The sequence below is a fragment of the Mus pahari genome, chromosome 7 (genome assembly GCF_900095145.1).
Source record: "Mus pahari chromosome 7, PAHARI_EIJ_v1.1, whole genome shotgun sequence".
NCBI lineage: Eukaryota > Metazoa > Chordata > Mammalia > Rodentia > Muridae > Mus > Mus pahari.
The window spans coordinates 55733958-55747685 of NC_034596.1; the positions used below are offsets into that span (position 1 = coordinate 55733958).

Genomic DNA, 13728 nt, shown 5'->3' on the forward strand with positions numbered 1-13728 from the left:
TCCCAATGATGGCCGATTAGGCCATCTTCTGCTACATATGCAGCTAGAGACTGTATCTTCTTTTTAATGTTACATGTATGACAATTGTTTCTGGTTTAATTTATGTAGCTGAAGTTTTTTTTTTTTCCAAAACAGTAACTTCATTTTGGATTGTGCATTTAACTTTTAAAATTACATTTATTATTTACACATATACCCTTTCTGTCAGTCGGTCTGTGTGTGTGTGTGTGTGTGTGTGTGTGTGTGTGTGTGTGTGAATGAGTATAGGTCAGACTGCCACTTCTGGAATCAGGTCTGTCTTTTTACTAAGTGCGTCCTGGGTAATATTAAACTCTGGTCCTCAGGCTTCATGATAAGGGTACTTATTAACTGAGCTATTTGCTATTTTCTGGCTCTATAATCTTCTCTTCTGAAGGTAGAATCTGCATGTAGTAAATATTTGGTTTGTACTCGTTGACTCATCTGCCTGAAGACTATGGCAAAGATTAAGTACCTTTTTGTGGAAGCTTCAGAACTGTTCGACTGAACACAGGGTGCCTTTAAGTGAGTCAGTTTCACATGGGCTACTTTATAACACATTGGTCCAGCTAAAAACTCCCGTTAATTATTAAGCCCTTCAGTATCATCCGGCTACCTGACTCTGCAGTCTGAGACCAGAGAGTGTTAATTCCTGAAGCTGGGCCAGCGCCCCATTGGGAAAATGTAGTTATGAAGGGATTGAAGAATACTCAGCTTTTCCTCTTGCGCTACGGCTGTTTTTCCAGCATGCCTGCCGCCTGACATTCTAACGCTTGTCCAGGATCCTTGGTGGCTTGTTAGGCATGGCAGAAGTCAGTGTTCAAAGAATCCTTCTTTTGGTTGTTTCTCTGGCAAAGTGTCTGGAGGGTACAAAGTTGCTGGCACACCTTAAAAAGTGTGGTGACTTGGAATGTGAAAGTAAGTTCGCTTTTCTTCTTCTCTCTTACACTGAATTCTAAAATCGCATTAAATCTCACTGTGAACTTGTAGGACAAAAAGTCAACATTAATAGTATTGAGAGTTATTTGAATTATAAAGTATAGCTTCATGCGAAAAAGGGAATTCTAGAAGCAAAGCATTTTGTGGCAGCATAATTACAATTTTTACACGTTTAATAAATTTAATAATTTATACTTTAACGTAAATATAAAAAAATTAGACTGATAGAACTATGGCAGAGATGGCATTAATCCGTGTCAAAAATTAAATAACCAGCTTTTTTTCTGTTTTTTCTTTCTTTCTTTCTTTCTTTCTTTCTTTCTTTCTTTCTTTCTTTCTTTCTTTCTTTCTTTTTTTTTTAAATAATTGAGTTGTTTGGAAGGCCATCAGGCTGTTTGTTAATTCACTGTCGATGAAACTTGTATGGGTTAGTTTCTATTTCACAATCAGAGCTTTCTGATTCTCGTGAGTTTCCCCCAAAATGTTTTTACTTCAAACCATCATATTTGAAAACTGTTTAGATGTCCAAATTTTATCAAATGCTAATCATTTGTGTCAGTTTATTATGTAAAAATGCTAAAATAAGCCAGGCGTAGTGGCGCACACCTTTAATCCCAACACTTGGGAGGCAGAGGCAGGCAGATTTCTGAGTTTGAGGCCAACCTGGTCTACAAAGTGAGTTCCAGAACAGCTAGGGCTATACAGAGAAACCCTGTTTTAAAAAAACCGAAAAAAAAAAAAGCTAAAATAAGTGTTCCAATATGTGTGTGTGATGTATAACACTCAATATTAAACTTTCTTAAGTCTCTATGAAGAGACGTTAATTTCAACTTTGTTGTTTAAGAACTCGTTTTAAAACTTATTTATTTTTATTTTATGCATATGGGTATTTTGCATGTATGTATGTGTGTATGTTTATTCATAGACCACATATGTGCCAAGTGCTCATAGAATCCAGAAGAAGGTATTGGATTCCCTGGAACTTGAATTACAGACAGTTAGGAGCTTCCACATAGTGCTGGGAACTGAATGTGGGTCTGCAAGAGGATTAGAGGCTCTTAACCACTTCATCATGTCCCCAGCCCCAAGAACTTAATCTTTCGGTATCTACAGAACTGCAAAATAATTTTATTCTGCCAAGTATAATAGCACCAGGAGGCAGATGTAGGCAGAGCTCTAGTTCCAGGACAGCTTGATCTACAGAATGAGTTCTTTGTCTCGAAATAAAACAACAACAGGAAAAAAGATACTGTACCCTCATCTTAGAGTTCCTGAAAATAAGTCCTCTCTTTCCAACATGAAAACTTTTTCTAAGTTTGCAAAACGTAAATTAAAATACAATATATAATTATGTGAAACACAAAAATTTCTAAGACATACAAGTACATTTAATGATTTATTTACCTGTTTTGTGTGTATTAGTGTATGCCTCCACACATGTAAAGGCATTGGGTGTGTGCCTGGTGCCCCAGAGGCCAGAGAGTGTTCTGAATCTACAGACTAGAGCCACAGATGACCATGAACCACAATGTGGGTGCTGGGAATTAAACACAGATCCTCTAGAGGAGCACTCGGGAGGCAGAGGCAGGCAGATTTCTGAGTTCGAGGCCAGCCTGGTCTACAAAGTGAGTTCCAGGACAGCCAGGCTATACAGAGAAACCAAAACTATATTATAAAGAGTATCTTCATATTTCAAAAAAAAATAGAAAAAAAAAAAAAAAAAAAAAAAAAAAAAAAAAAAACCTTAAAAAAATTAAATGAAGTGAAATGAAAGCAGTTTCTTTCTCTGTAGGAATATTCATCTTATTTAATAACAACAAAACAAATCAAATCAAGGAGGAGGAAGTGTGATAAAATTGTAATAATGAGAGATGATGCCGGGGTTCAGACTAGACAGGAAGCAACACGTGAGTTAAACAGCCTCAGGGCAGAGTGAGGCAACCAGAGCTGTATGATCCACCCTCTAACCCTCAGCTAAAGACTCGACCGTCAGAATGAAGTGGGGTGATTTACCCTATAGATATACATTGAGGAGTCAACAGAATGTAAATGTAGTTTGGAAACAGAAAGGTACCAGAGAGAAAGCCAGAGTCTCCTTCACACCCACGAACAGTAGCCACTTACTCTGAGAACCACAGATTTGCAAGCTGGCGTGTGTTCCAGCCTTGAATCTGTGCAAAGGAGAGGGTGCTTAACAAAGGTGAGGACAGGGCCTTCAGAGACAGGGACCTGCCCTTAGGAGTGCTTGCTGCTTTACCCACAGGGCAGCTGACAACCATGAGCTCCAGAGGATCTACTGCCCTCTCTGGACTTCAGGGGCACCAGGCTGACATGCAGTGCACATACACGCATGCAAGCAAATCACTCAAACACATAAAGTAAAAAGAATATAAAAACATCTTTGAAATGTAAAATGAGATAAGGGCGAGCCTGTGAAGGAGTCAGAGGGTACAGGAACTTGCTGCTGCCAAGCCTGAGAACCTGAGATTCATAACCAGGACCACAAGACAGAAGGAGAGAACTGACTCCCAAAAATTAGGACCGCCAAAAGTTAGTGCCTGGCCTATTTTAGTTTTTGAAAATATAACCAATATTAACAAACTAAGATTTCAAACTATTATTATTATTATTATTATTGAAATATATCAAACTCCTGAAATCCTTCTCCTCAGCTTCATGAGTGCTGCGACTACAAGTGTGAGCCATCGCCAGGTGGTGGTGGCGCACACCTTTAATCCCAGCACTTGGGAGGCAGAGGCAGGTGGATTTCTGAGTTTGAGGCCAGCCTGGTCTACAGAGTGAGTTCTAGGACAGCCAGGGCTATACAGAGAAACCCTGTCTCGAAAAACAAAACAAAACAAACAAACAAACAAACAAAAACCAAGTGTGAGCCATCAGGCCCACCTCTTACTTCAAAATTTAAAGGATGGACTGAAGGAAGGCAAAATGGATGGAGAAGTCAAATATTATGGTGGTATATATCTATAATCTCAGCAGCAGGAGAAGCTGAAGCAGGAAGATTTTTAAGGTTATGTTCAGCCTGGGATACATAGCAAGACCTTGTCTATAAATAAGTAAATGAGAAGCAATAACGTTTTAAAGTGTGAGCTTTCCTTTATGTGCCTTTATAGCTTTGATCAGCAGAGTCTTAGCCCTGAGAGATTACACGGGACCTGACTGTCGGTACCTGAACTTCACTACGGGAGAAGAGATATCTGTTTATGTTAAACTTGGAGGAGACAGAGAAGATTTGTGGGCAGGAAGCGTAAGTATTTAGTTTATTTATTTATTTATTTATTTATTTATTTATTTATTTATTTATTTATTTATTTATTATATGTACGTACACTGTAGCTGTCTTCAGACNCTCCAGAAGAGGGTGTCAGATCTTGTTACGGATGGCTATGAGCCACCATGTGGTTGCTGGGATTTGAACTCCGGACCTTCGGAAGAGCAGTCGGGTGCTCTTACCCACTGAGCCATCTCACCAGCCCAAGTATTTAGTTTTAAGGACTAAATGCAGAATAAATGTCCAACGCAGACAGGGGTACTCGCTGTTAGTATTTAAAGGAACTCTTATTTAACAACTTCAAAGCTCTGCATAAATATTAACACCCTCATCATATTTAAGCAAACAAACAAAAAAAAGTGATCACATGCATGCCTTTAATCCAAGCCCTTAGGAGGCAGAGACAGTGGGTGCCTGATTACAAAGCCAGCCTGATCTACATAGCAAGTTACAGACACTTGGCGATTGCTCTACAATTTCTATAGAAGAGGTTTTTGAGCCTGAGATGAGGCCTAAAGGAGGGCTTTGCAATTATTTTTTACACAACACACATAATTTTTAGCTTAGAGGTCATTATTATTTAGAAGGCTGTTAGGCGTGCTGACAAACGTTATGACCACCACAGCATCTCTCTGTGCTATTAGTGACCGAGTTTGAGAGAGACCGGGAAGCTAGTCTATCAGATTCCAAAGCATGTCTGTCTGGATAGAGAGAGGGCTGAGCTGTGTTGGACAGACAGGTCAGCAGAAAGGTTGGTACGGTAGGGAAAAGAGGTGTATAAATTTTTCATGGAAAATAAAAGATTAACTGGGAGATCCTTTTATTTGGCCAAAGTAAAAGAAACCCAAACTATCTCTTGGGATAATAATTCACATTTTCAGTTGAAAAGATTTCTATCTCCGGTGTGTATCATGTTTTGTAATGATGGCATGCTATGATAGGTGAGTTTATTACGTCCAAGCTGAATAGACATGGCCAACCTGATAGACTCGCACATCGTTCTCATGCTGTGTGTACATCAGGTTCTTCCATAATGTAGCCTCTGTGCTCACTGTCTGAATGAACGGCTTTATTTTTGAGACAGTTTCCGTAGCTCAGGCCATCCATAAACTCCCAATGTCTGTAGCTGAGGATGAGTCTGAATGCCCCATCCTCCTGAGTGTTGATGTCGCTGGCGTACACTACCACCCATCTGAAGGCACACGCGGCATTTGAAACCTTCCTCTTCCCACCAGGGGATGTGTAACTGAACCTTTACCATGACAGATTTGATTTCTCCTTACTGTTTAGGATGGTTTTAAAATACCTGTCTCTGTTTTGAATGCATCACAGAAATCTGACACAGGTATAAGAAAATGACAGAGTATATGTCGTGAGAAACAAAGAAAACAATTTTGATTTATTTGTTTGCTAAGTATGAAAATAATAATTCTACATAGAACAGTGTTTAATGGATAAAATTTTGAGGAAAGCCTCAGCTGCCATTAGCCTTTGGTACCTTAAATGTTTAGTCTAATTGCTTCTCTGCTTTTTGTCTAAGCAGAAGTAGGGATGGTTAGTCTGAGCTCGTAACTGTTGAAGAACTCACACTGTGGACTCATAGACTATTTCCAAATAGTTGTAAATGAAGACGAACTGGAGAGCTAGAAAAATCATATTTAATATGTGATGGTGTTGGCTCAGAAGACAGAAAATGCTTGTAAAACTTTAATAGGAATAAGAAGGAACCGCATCCTCCCTTGGTGACACAAGGACCTTAACTACCTTGAGAAATCCATCTGCCACTTCCGGGAGTCTAAGTCCCTTTCTTGAATGTGACATCTCAACAACTCTGAGTCTGCTATAGTTCTGTCTTCCTGAACTGACACCTGAGTTGTTCCTTTTTGATATCTCAGACCTAAACGCGTAAATCCGCATAACCTAGGCAGGGAAGGTCCTAGAGCACTGGGGTGAGGGTGGGGGATGGGCTGGAACAGTGGTTCACTTCCAGAAGACCTGGTTCCCAGTAACCACATGGCAGCTCACAACTGTCTGTCATTCCAGCTCTAGACCATCTGACAGTCTCTTCAGGTCTCCACAGGCACAACAGGAAAAACACCCATACACATAAAATAAAAGTCTATAAATCTTGCCGGACAATGGTGGTGCACACCTTTAATCCCAGCACTTGGGAGGCAGAGGCAGGTGGATCTCTGTGAGTTTAATGCCAGCCAGGTCTACACAGTGAGTTTCAGGACAGTCAAGGCTACAAAGAGAAACCCTGTCATGAAATACACACACACACACACACACACACACACACACAAGAGAATAACAGGAGTATACAGTACAGTTTTCAAGTTTGCAACTGTAGCTTTTTATAGCTTAACTCCTTATGCCCTTAAGTTAATATTATTCTGTCAAATAACACAACAATGGGGCCTCACTCATGTTCTTGTTATTGTTGTAGGTTTTATTTGTCACCGGGGCATGAACCCAGAACCTAAGCAAGAACTCTATCACTTAATTATATCCCCAGTCTCCATTTATGATTTTTAGATGGCATTCTTAATAGCCAATTAATGTTTTGTGATTTAATATAGCTAAAAGCCAAGGTCACAGAACAAAATGACAGCTGGACGATGGTGGCACACGCCTTTAATCCCAGCACTCAGGAGACAGAGGCAGGTGGATTTCTGAGTTCGAGGCCAGCCTGGTCTACAGAGTGAGTTCCAGGACAGCCAGGGCTACACAGAGAAACCCTGTCTCGAAAAACAAAACAAAACAAAACAAAAAAACAAAAATAAAAACAGAACAAAATGAGGCTTCAACACCTTTCTCTTAAAATCTTTGTTCTTTGCTTTGATAGAAAGGAAAAGACTTTGGGTTTTTTCCCAGAGATGCAGTCGAGATTGAAGAGGTGTTCATCTCTGAAGAAGTCGAAATGCCAACTAAAGTGAGTAAATTCATTTTCAGCAATTAGCTGAGTTTAAAAGTTCTTGGCAAAAACTGGTTTCCTTGGTATAAAAGTTCACTGGTTGCGTACCTCAGTGCAAGCGACAGTTACTAAGAACTTGTCCTTGGCATTGTTTGGATATATACAATGAGATAAAACAGACGATGACCATTAAAGATTTTCCTTTCTGAACAAGTAACAGGCAAAAGAGTACAGTGGTTAAAAGTGTGAATTCTGGAGAAAGTGTAAGTTTAAAGCCTGACTCAACCACTTACTGAGGCTGTAGGCGTGCTGAAATTTTATCACCTGAAAACTAGGAGTCTCGAGTGCACACGACGTAGCACAACCTCCAAGGGACAGAGGAATAAAAGAGCGAACAAAGGCCACAGAACAGACGTGGCAGCTATTATCAGCTACAGTCACCAATACTGTTGTCCTCTGGGACCATAGGTTACTTCTCCTTCCTGGGTCTCACTCTGTACAAACACTTTGGCTATTGTTTGTTTGTTTGTTTTTAAATCAATTAATGTTATGATTTTATGGGTATGAGTGTTTGTCTGCATGTATGTCCGTGTGCCACATGCATGCCTGGTGTCTGCAGAGGCCAGAAGGGTGTGTCCTGTCCTCTGGAACTGGAGTTATAGACTGTTGTGAGTAGCCCTGTGAGTACTAAAAATTGAATCTAGGTGTTCAGGAATTACAGCTACTGCTTTCAGCCCCCGGACCATCTCTCCATCCATTTGCTGTTGGAATTCTTTTTTTTTTTAATTCTACATTTTACTTGTGTGCGTGTGTCCACATACCTGTGCATCCCTCTGGCCTCTCTACCCTACTGCCATTGGAATTCTGAATAAATTTCAAATGATGTTGATCTTGGTAATAAAAAGGCATCAGAAAGTGATATTTTAATATATGAATTTGGCTTGCCACTTTAGTTCAGGTTCCAGGTTTTACCACGAGCAAGGTCATCGTGAAATGGAACTGTTTGCTTCCACACACTGTGTCTGTTGGCACTGGGATTAGCTGTTTCCTTGCTGCACAGTAGTTGGCCCCGTCACTTCTATGTATTTTATCCGTCGTCTCTGCAGTTTCACTCTTGTAGACCTTATCCTAGGCTTGACCATCCATCTCCCTTTGTCACAATCCTGTGGAATTGTCATTGTGCATTCGTGTGCACCCTGAGGGTGAGGTGAGCCTGTGCAGGTCAGAGGACAGGTTTGTGGAGTCAGTTCTCTCCCTCCATCCTTGTAGGGATCGGAGCAACAGTCCCAGGTCTGCAGAGCAAACGCTCATGGAGCCATCAGCTGCCAGGCATCGAAGCCAGGCTTCTCGACTGGGATACAGTAGCCCTCTAACTGCTCAATACCATGTTGCTCCTCACAAGCTCATCCTGCAAACAGCAATGGATCTTACAAAAACAAACCCAGAAGGTCAGGCCAGATCATTCCTTTTGTTAACTTTTATTGAACCTGGCGTACAGCCTAGACTCGGGCCGCCCTGCCCTCACAGGTCCTGATCTTGCGGCTCTTCCTGTCCCGTGTCACTCTTCTTTCATAACACACACACACCCCTGGACAGACTGGCTTTTGGACTGTTCTTAGATGTGGCAACTCTTTACTAGCCCAGAGACTTGAAGGGCTCTTGCTGTGGGAGAGCACCCCGCACCGGAGAGCACCCCGCACCGCTTTTGCCTAGCTAGTTTCCACTTACCTTTAGGTCCTAGCTTAAAACATTAGTGCCTCTCGGGGAAATTTTTGGAGTATCTTTCTAGATCACTGCTTCTAACCTTCCTAATGCTATGACCTTTTTAATACAGTTCCTCATGTTGTAGTAACCCCTACTCTCAATCATAAGATTATTTCGTTGTTACTTCGTAACAGTAATTTTGCTACTGTGATGAATCATAATGCAAATATTTGATATGCAGGATATCTGATATCTAACCTACGAAAGGATTCGTTCAGACCGCAAAGGGGTCGCGACCCACCGGTTGAGACCTGCTACCCTAGACAGTAGTGATGGTAACAGCAGTAGATTTGTCTAAACTCATCAAATTAGATGCAGTTACTATGTATCTGTTTTGTGTGCCAACTATTAATCTATACAGATTGGGAGGATGATATAATTAGTTTTTGATGTAAAAAAAAAAACAAAACGGGAGCCAGCGAGAGGACACAGCCGGTGACAGAGCTTGCCAAAAAGTGTGATACCCTGAGTTTGACTCCTGGAACTCATGAGAGAGTGGAGTAGAGAACCCACTCACCTCCACATGGACATCATGGTATACATGTGCTCAAAACCACATATCAGGCGTGTGTACCTGTGTGCAGATGTGTGTGTGTGTGTGTGTGTGTGCCTGTATGCCCGTGTGTGGAGGTCAGAGGTCAGCTTGCTGGAGTTGATTCTGCCCTTCTACTAAGTGGGTTTCTACAGTTAGTTGATAGGCACCTTTACCTAATGAATAATTCAAATATGAGTCTATGGGGACTATTGTCATTCAAACCTCTATAGCTAGGAAGTTCACTATCAACTGCTGACATCTGGTAAGGGCATTCTTGTTCTATGAATCTGTGGTGGAAGGAAAGAGAGTGAGAATAGACTTAACAGAGCAAGAGGTGAGACTGTCCCTTGATGAAGAATCACACCTGGGATGATGCACCCATTCCCATGGTAACAACATCCACACTGACCTCATGACCTAATCACTGACCATATGGTCCATCTCCTAAGACTTCTGCGTTAAGTTTCCAATATATGCTTTTGGGGAAAAACATTTAAGCTATATAGCCCATGCTCTCAGATTACCACATAGATGCATCCATTCACCTAGGATGCTCTCAGGAGGTACAAGCTACTACATGGATACTTTCTCATTCCAACTTATCCGTGGAATATACTCAAAGTACCAGTAATCTATGCCTCTCAAATATTTGATGACAAATGAAGCATACTGTAAGAATTTTAAGTTTATATCATTAACTCTTAGAGGTAAGTTGTGGTGCATTTATTTGAGATTCAGAGGCCTGATTTTACTTTGTGCTCTGGGGTTACACTAGTTGTGTATTTCTGGGAAAATTATAGTCACCCTTTTACTTTACTTTTTTTTTATATAAAGTCTTTTTTAAAAAAACACTTATTTTTATTTACACATGTCTGTGTGTATCTGTGAACATGCATGCCACATGTATACAGTTGCTCTGGGAGGCAGAAAGAGGGTGTTGGATCCCCTGAAACTGATGTTTTGGGCAGCGAGTGAGCTCAAGTCCTTTGGTGGAGCAGCAAGTGCTCTTAACTGCTGAGCCACCTCTCCAGTCTATAATAAAGTCTTTCTAAATAGACGAACTAGTCTCAAATTCACAGTCCTCCCTATGAAGTCTCCAAAATGCTGGGATTGTAGGTGTGAAACAACACACCTGGCTACAGTCCTCCATCTTAAAATATTCAGGGAGAGACATTTATGATTTTTTTTTTTTGTCTTTTAGGAGTCTGACTTTCTTTGTCTTCTTGGAGAAGGCTACATATTTGGAAGTGAACCAAGTGAGTTAAACAGGGAAGATGACGGAGAACATATGTACCCATATGAAAAAGATGAAGACCAAAACTATAATATATATGAGGGTGATTTTCAGCCAGAACCTGACATTTATGCAGCTGCTGAAGGGAGCTGGTTGGAAGACCAAATTTCAGCATCAGAAGCTCCTGATGATTTCAGATTTTCCAGTGAGTGGAAGGACTGGGAAGGGGCTGGAAGCAAGGGCAGAGGGGAGCAGGAATACACCCCAGACTCTGACCAAGACTTGCCATCCCTCAGTATGTCAGAAAGGCAAGGATGGTTTGGCCCGGGGACAGAAGAAGCTGAAGAGAAGGTTTTCGAATCAGATCCTAAACCTACACAAGAATTAACACTAGAAGGGGAGAGCGACCTGGAGAAATCACACAGTGGTGAACCCCAAGTGGGACTTGAGCAAGAGCCCAAATCAGAGACGCCAGCATTCGGTTCAGTGCCCGACGAACAGAATGACCTAGCATCTGCGTCGGAGAACATCCTCAAACCCCAAGCCTCTGGCTGGTTTGGTGGGGGATTTACAAGTTATTTAGGTTTTGGAAATGAGGAGGCAGGACTTGAGTTATTGTCCGAAGAAAGCAATCCACCATTACCAGATGTTCCCAGCTCTGTTTCACCAGATGAAGAAGCCCCAGCTCCGTGCAGAGAAATTTCAACAGACAAGGAAGATACAGTCGTTAATGATAGCTCGGTTCTCAGTTCAAGCTGGTTTTACTATGGTTTTGGTATGCTAGGCTTTACAAATGCTGACGAAGACAAAATTGTTTCAGACAAAGGGGAAAATGAAGACGGTGAGGTAGATAACCTCAAACATCCTGTAGGAAATGACTTTGACCCTGAAAAGGAACAAGAAAGGAAAATAGTAACCGTGGAAACCGAAGACCAAGCAGGTACGGAAAGCGCCTTGGAGAAGACAGACGATTCTGGTTCCATGCAGTATCTGAAGAAGTTCTTTGATAATCCTTGGGGCTTCCAGAATCTCCCAGAGGACACAGAATTACCATTTTCCAAACAGATGCTGGATCAAGATGATTTAGTAGAAAATGACAAAGTTGAAAAACTTTCCACTGAAAATTCTCCCCCAGGTAGCATGAAAGACCCCGTGATGTTGGAGAGCAGATACAGTCTGTCAGGTTAGTGTGAAAAGACTTATTAATGTACTTGTTAAGATCATTTCTTTTTCTAAGTACAAGTCAGACGAAAATTTCATGCTGGCACTGGAAGATGTCTCAGTGGATTCAGCATCCTAGGTGTAGACATGAGGATGAATTGGAATTCTCTCCAAACACATAAAGCACAGGGCGGGCATGGTGGCTGCTGTGACCTCAGCACCCAGAAGGCAGAGACAGGATTACAGGGGCAAAGCTGGCTAGCTAGCCATGCTGGAACTGTGCAGCTCCAAGTTCACTGAGAGACCCTGCTTCAGTAAAGAGGAGAGCAACCGAGGCAGACACAAGATGCCACCTGGGGCCTCCACGTGCACACACTCACACACCCCCAAATGCATACACTCTCTAAAAAGGAAAAGAGCCCACGGCTTAGCCAACAGCAACTGTTCTTATCAGTTGTGTGCTTTACTCTGCAACTTATAAACTAAAACCTAAGGAAAAGAATGATTAGCAATGCCTTGATGTTATGTCAAAATTTTAAGATAGTCCCAATATATTTTCATTATCAGAGAACTATATTAAGTGAATAGAATTAAAAGTATAAATATGATCAAAGCCTTTTTTAGGTGAAAGCAATTTCTGTTCTATCTTTATTCTCACCTTTGTCCCACTGGTCTTAGTTTCATATATATATATATATATATATATATATATATATATATATATATATATATATTATATGTAAGTACACTGTAGCTATCTTCAGACACACCAGAAGAGAGAGGGTGTCAGATCTCATTAAGGATGGTTGTGAGCCACCATGTGGTTGCTGGGATTTAAACTCAGGACCTCTGGAAGAGCAGTCAGCGCTCTTAACCGCTGAGCTGTCTCTCCAGCCCTTAATATATATTTTTAAAGATGTATTTATTTTATTTATGTGAATATTCTGTCACGGTCTTCAGACACACCAGAAGAGGACATCAGACCATTACAGATGGTTGTGAGCCACCATGTTGTTGCTGAGAATTGAACTCAGGACCTCTGGGAAAGCAGTCAGTGCTCTTAACTACTGAGCAATCTCTCCAGCCCCCTCTTTTTTTTGCTTTTGTTTTTGAAGTCCATCTATTTTTTCTTCCTCTCATTTTTCTAAATAAGATCGTTATATCATTTTACTTTGATTAATTTATTTTATCCAGTGTCTGTTGGCTTTTCATTCTGGTAGATAAGGATTTCACTTAATGATACTCAGTTTGGGCCGGGCGGTGGTGGTGCACATCTTGAATCCCAGCACTCGGGAGGCAGAGGCAGGTGGATTTCTGAGTTCGAGGCCAGCCTGGTCTACAGAGTTCCAGGACAGCCAGAGCTATACAGAGAAACCCTGTCTTGGAAAAAAAAAAAAGATACTCAGTTTGTAGACATTCCTGATAGAACCATATGTGTATGGTTTTGCTTTAAACCTAAGCTAAAGGCAACTTCAATAATTAAATAGTCTAGGGTTTTTTTGTTTGTTTGTTTGTTTTTTGAGACAAGGTCTCGTTATGTAAATGAGGCTGGCCTCGATCTCACCACTGTGCCTGCCTGCCTTTGCCTCCAGTGCTGAGATTAAGAGTGAGCTTTACCACACCCAGCTAGTTTTGATTCTTAAATATTTTATTCTATCTGCAGTTATAATTTATTTTGGTTTCCTCAGAAGCACTATGACAAAGGTTTTCTCTAAGTGTAGTATGTCCTAGAGAATTTCAAGTAGGGTTAGGGTCAGGGTTAAGAACAACTGCTGGGGCTGGTGAGATGGCTCAGTGGGTAAGAGCACCCGACTGCTCTTCCGAAGGTCCTGAGTTCAAATCCCAGCAACCACATGGTGGCTCATAACCAT

The 13728-nt window shown here is 41.2% G+C and overlaps 1 protein-coding gene across 6 annotated transcripts in view; it reads left to right on the plus strand.

Moving 5' to 3' along the window:
• The first annotated feature begins 635 nt into the window (after nt 1-635).
• Nucleotides 636-13728, plus strand: part of Mia2 (MIA SH3 domain ER export factor 2) — a 91100-nt gene continuing 78007 nt past the window's right edge. For 3 of the 6 annotated variants that reach the window (XM_029540566.1, XM_029540567.1, XM_029540568.1), the window contains exons 1-4: nt 636-936; nt 4089-4222; nt 7095-7181; nt 10664-11879. In XM_029540566.1, the coding sequence (XP_029396426.1) occupies nt 822-936; nt 4089-4222; nt 7095-7181; nt 10664-11879 (1552 nt within the window). In that variant the 5' untranslated portion in view covers nt 636-821. The remainder of the gene's footprint in view (nt 937-4088; nt 4223-7094; nt 7182-10663; nt 11880-13728) is intronic. The other 3 variants (XM_021201361.2, XM_029540564.1, XM_029540565.1) reach the window with 1 other exon arrangement.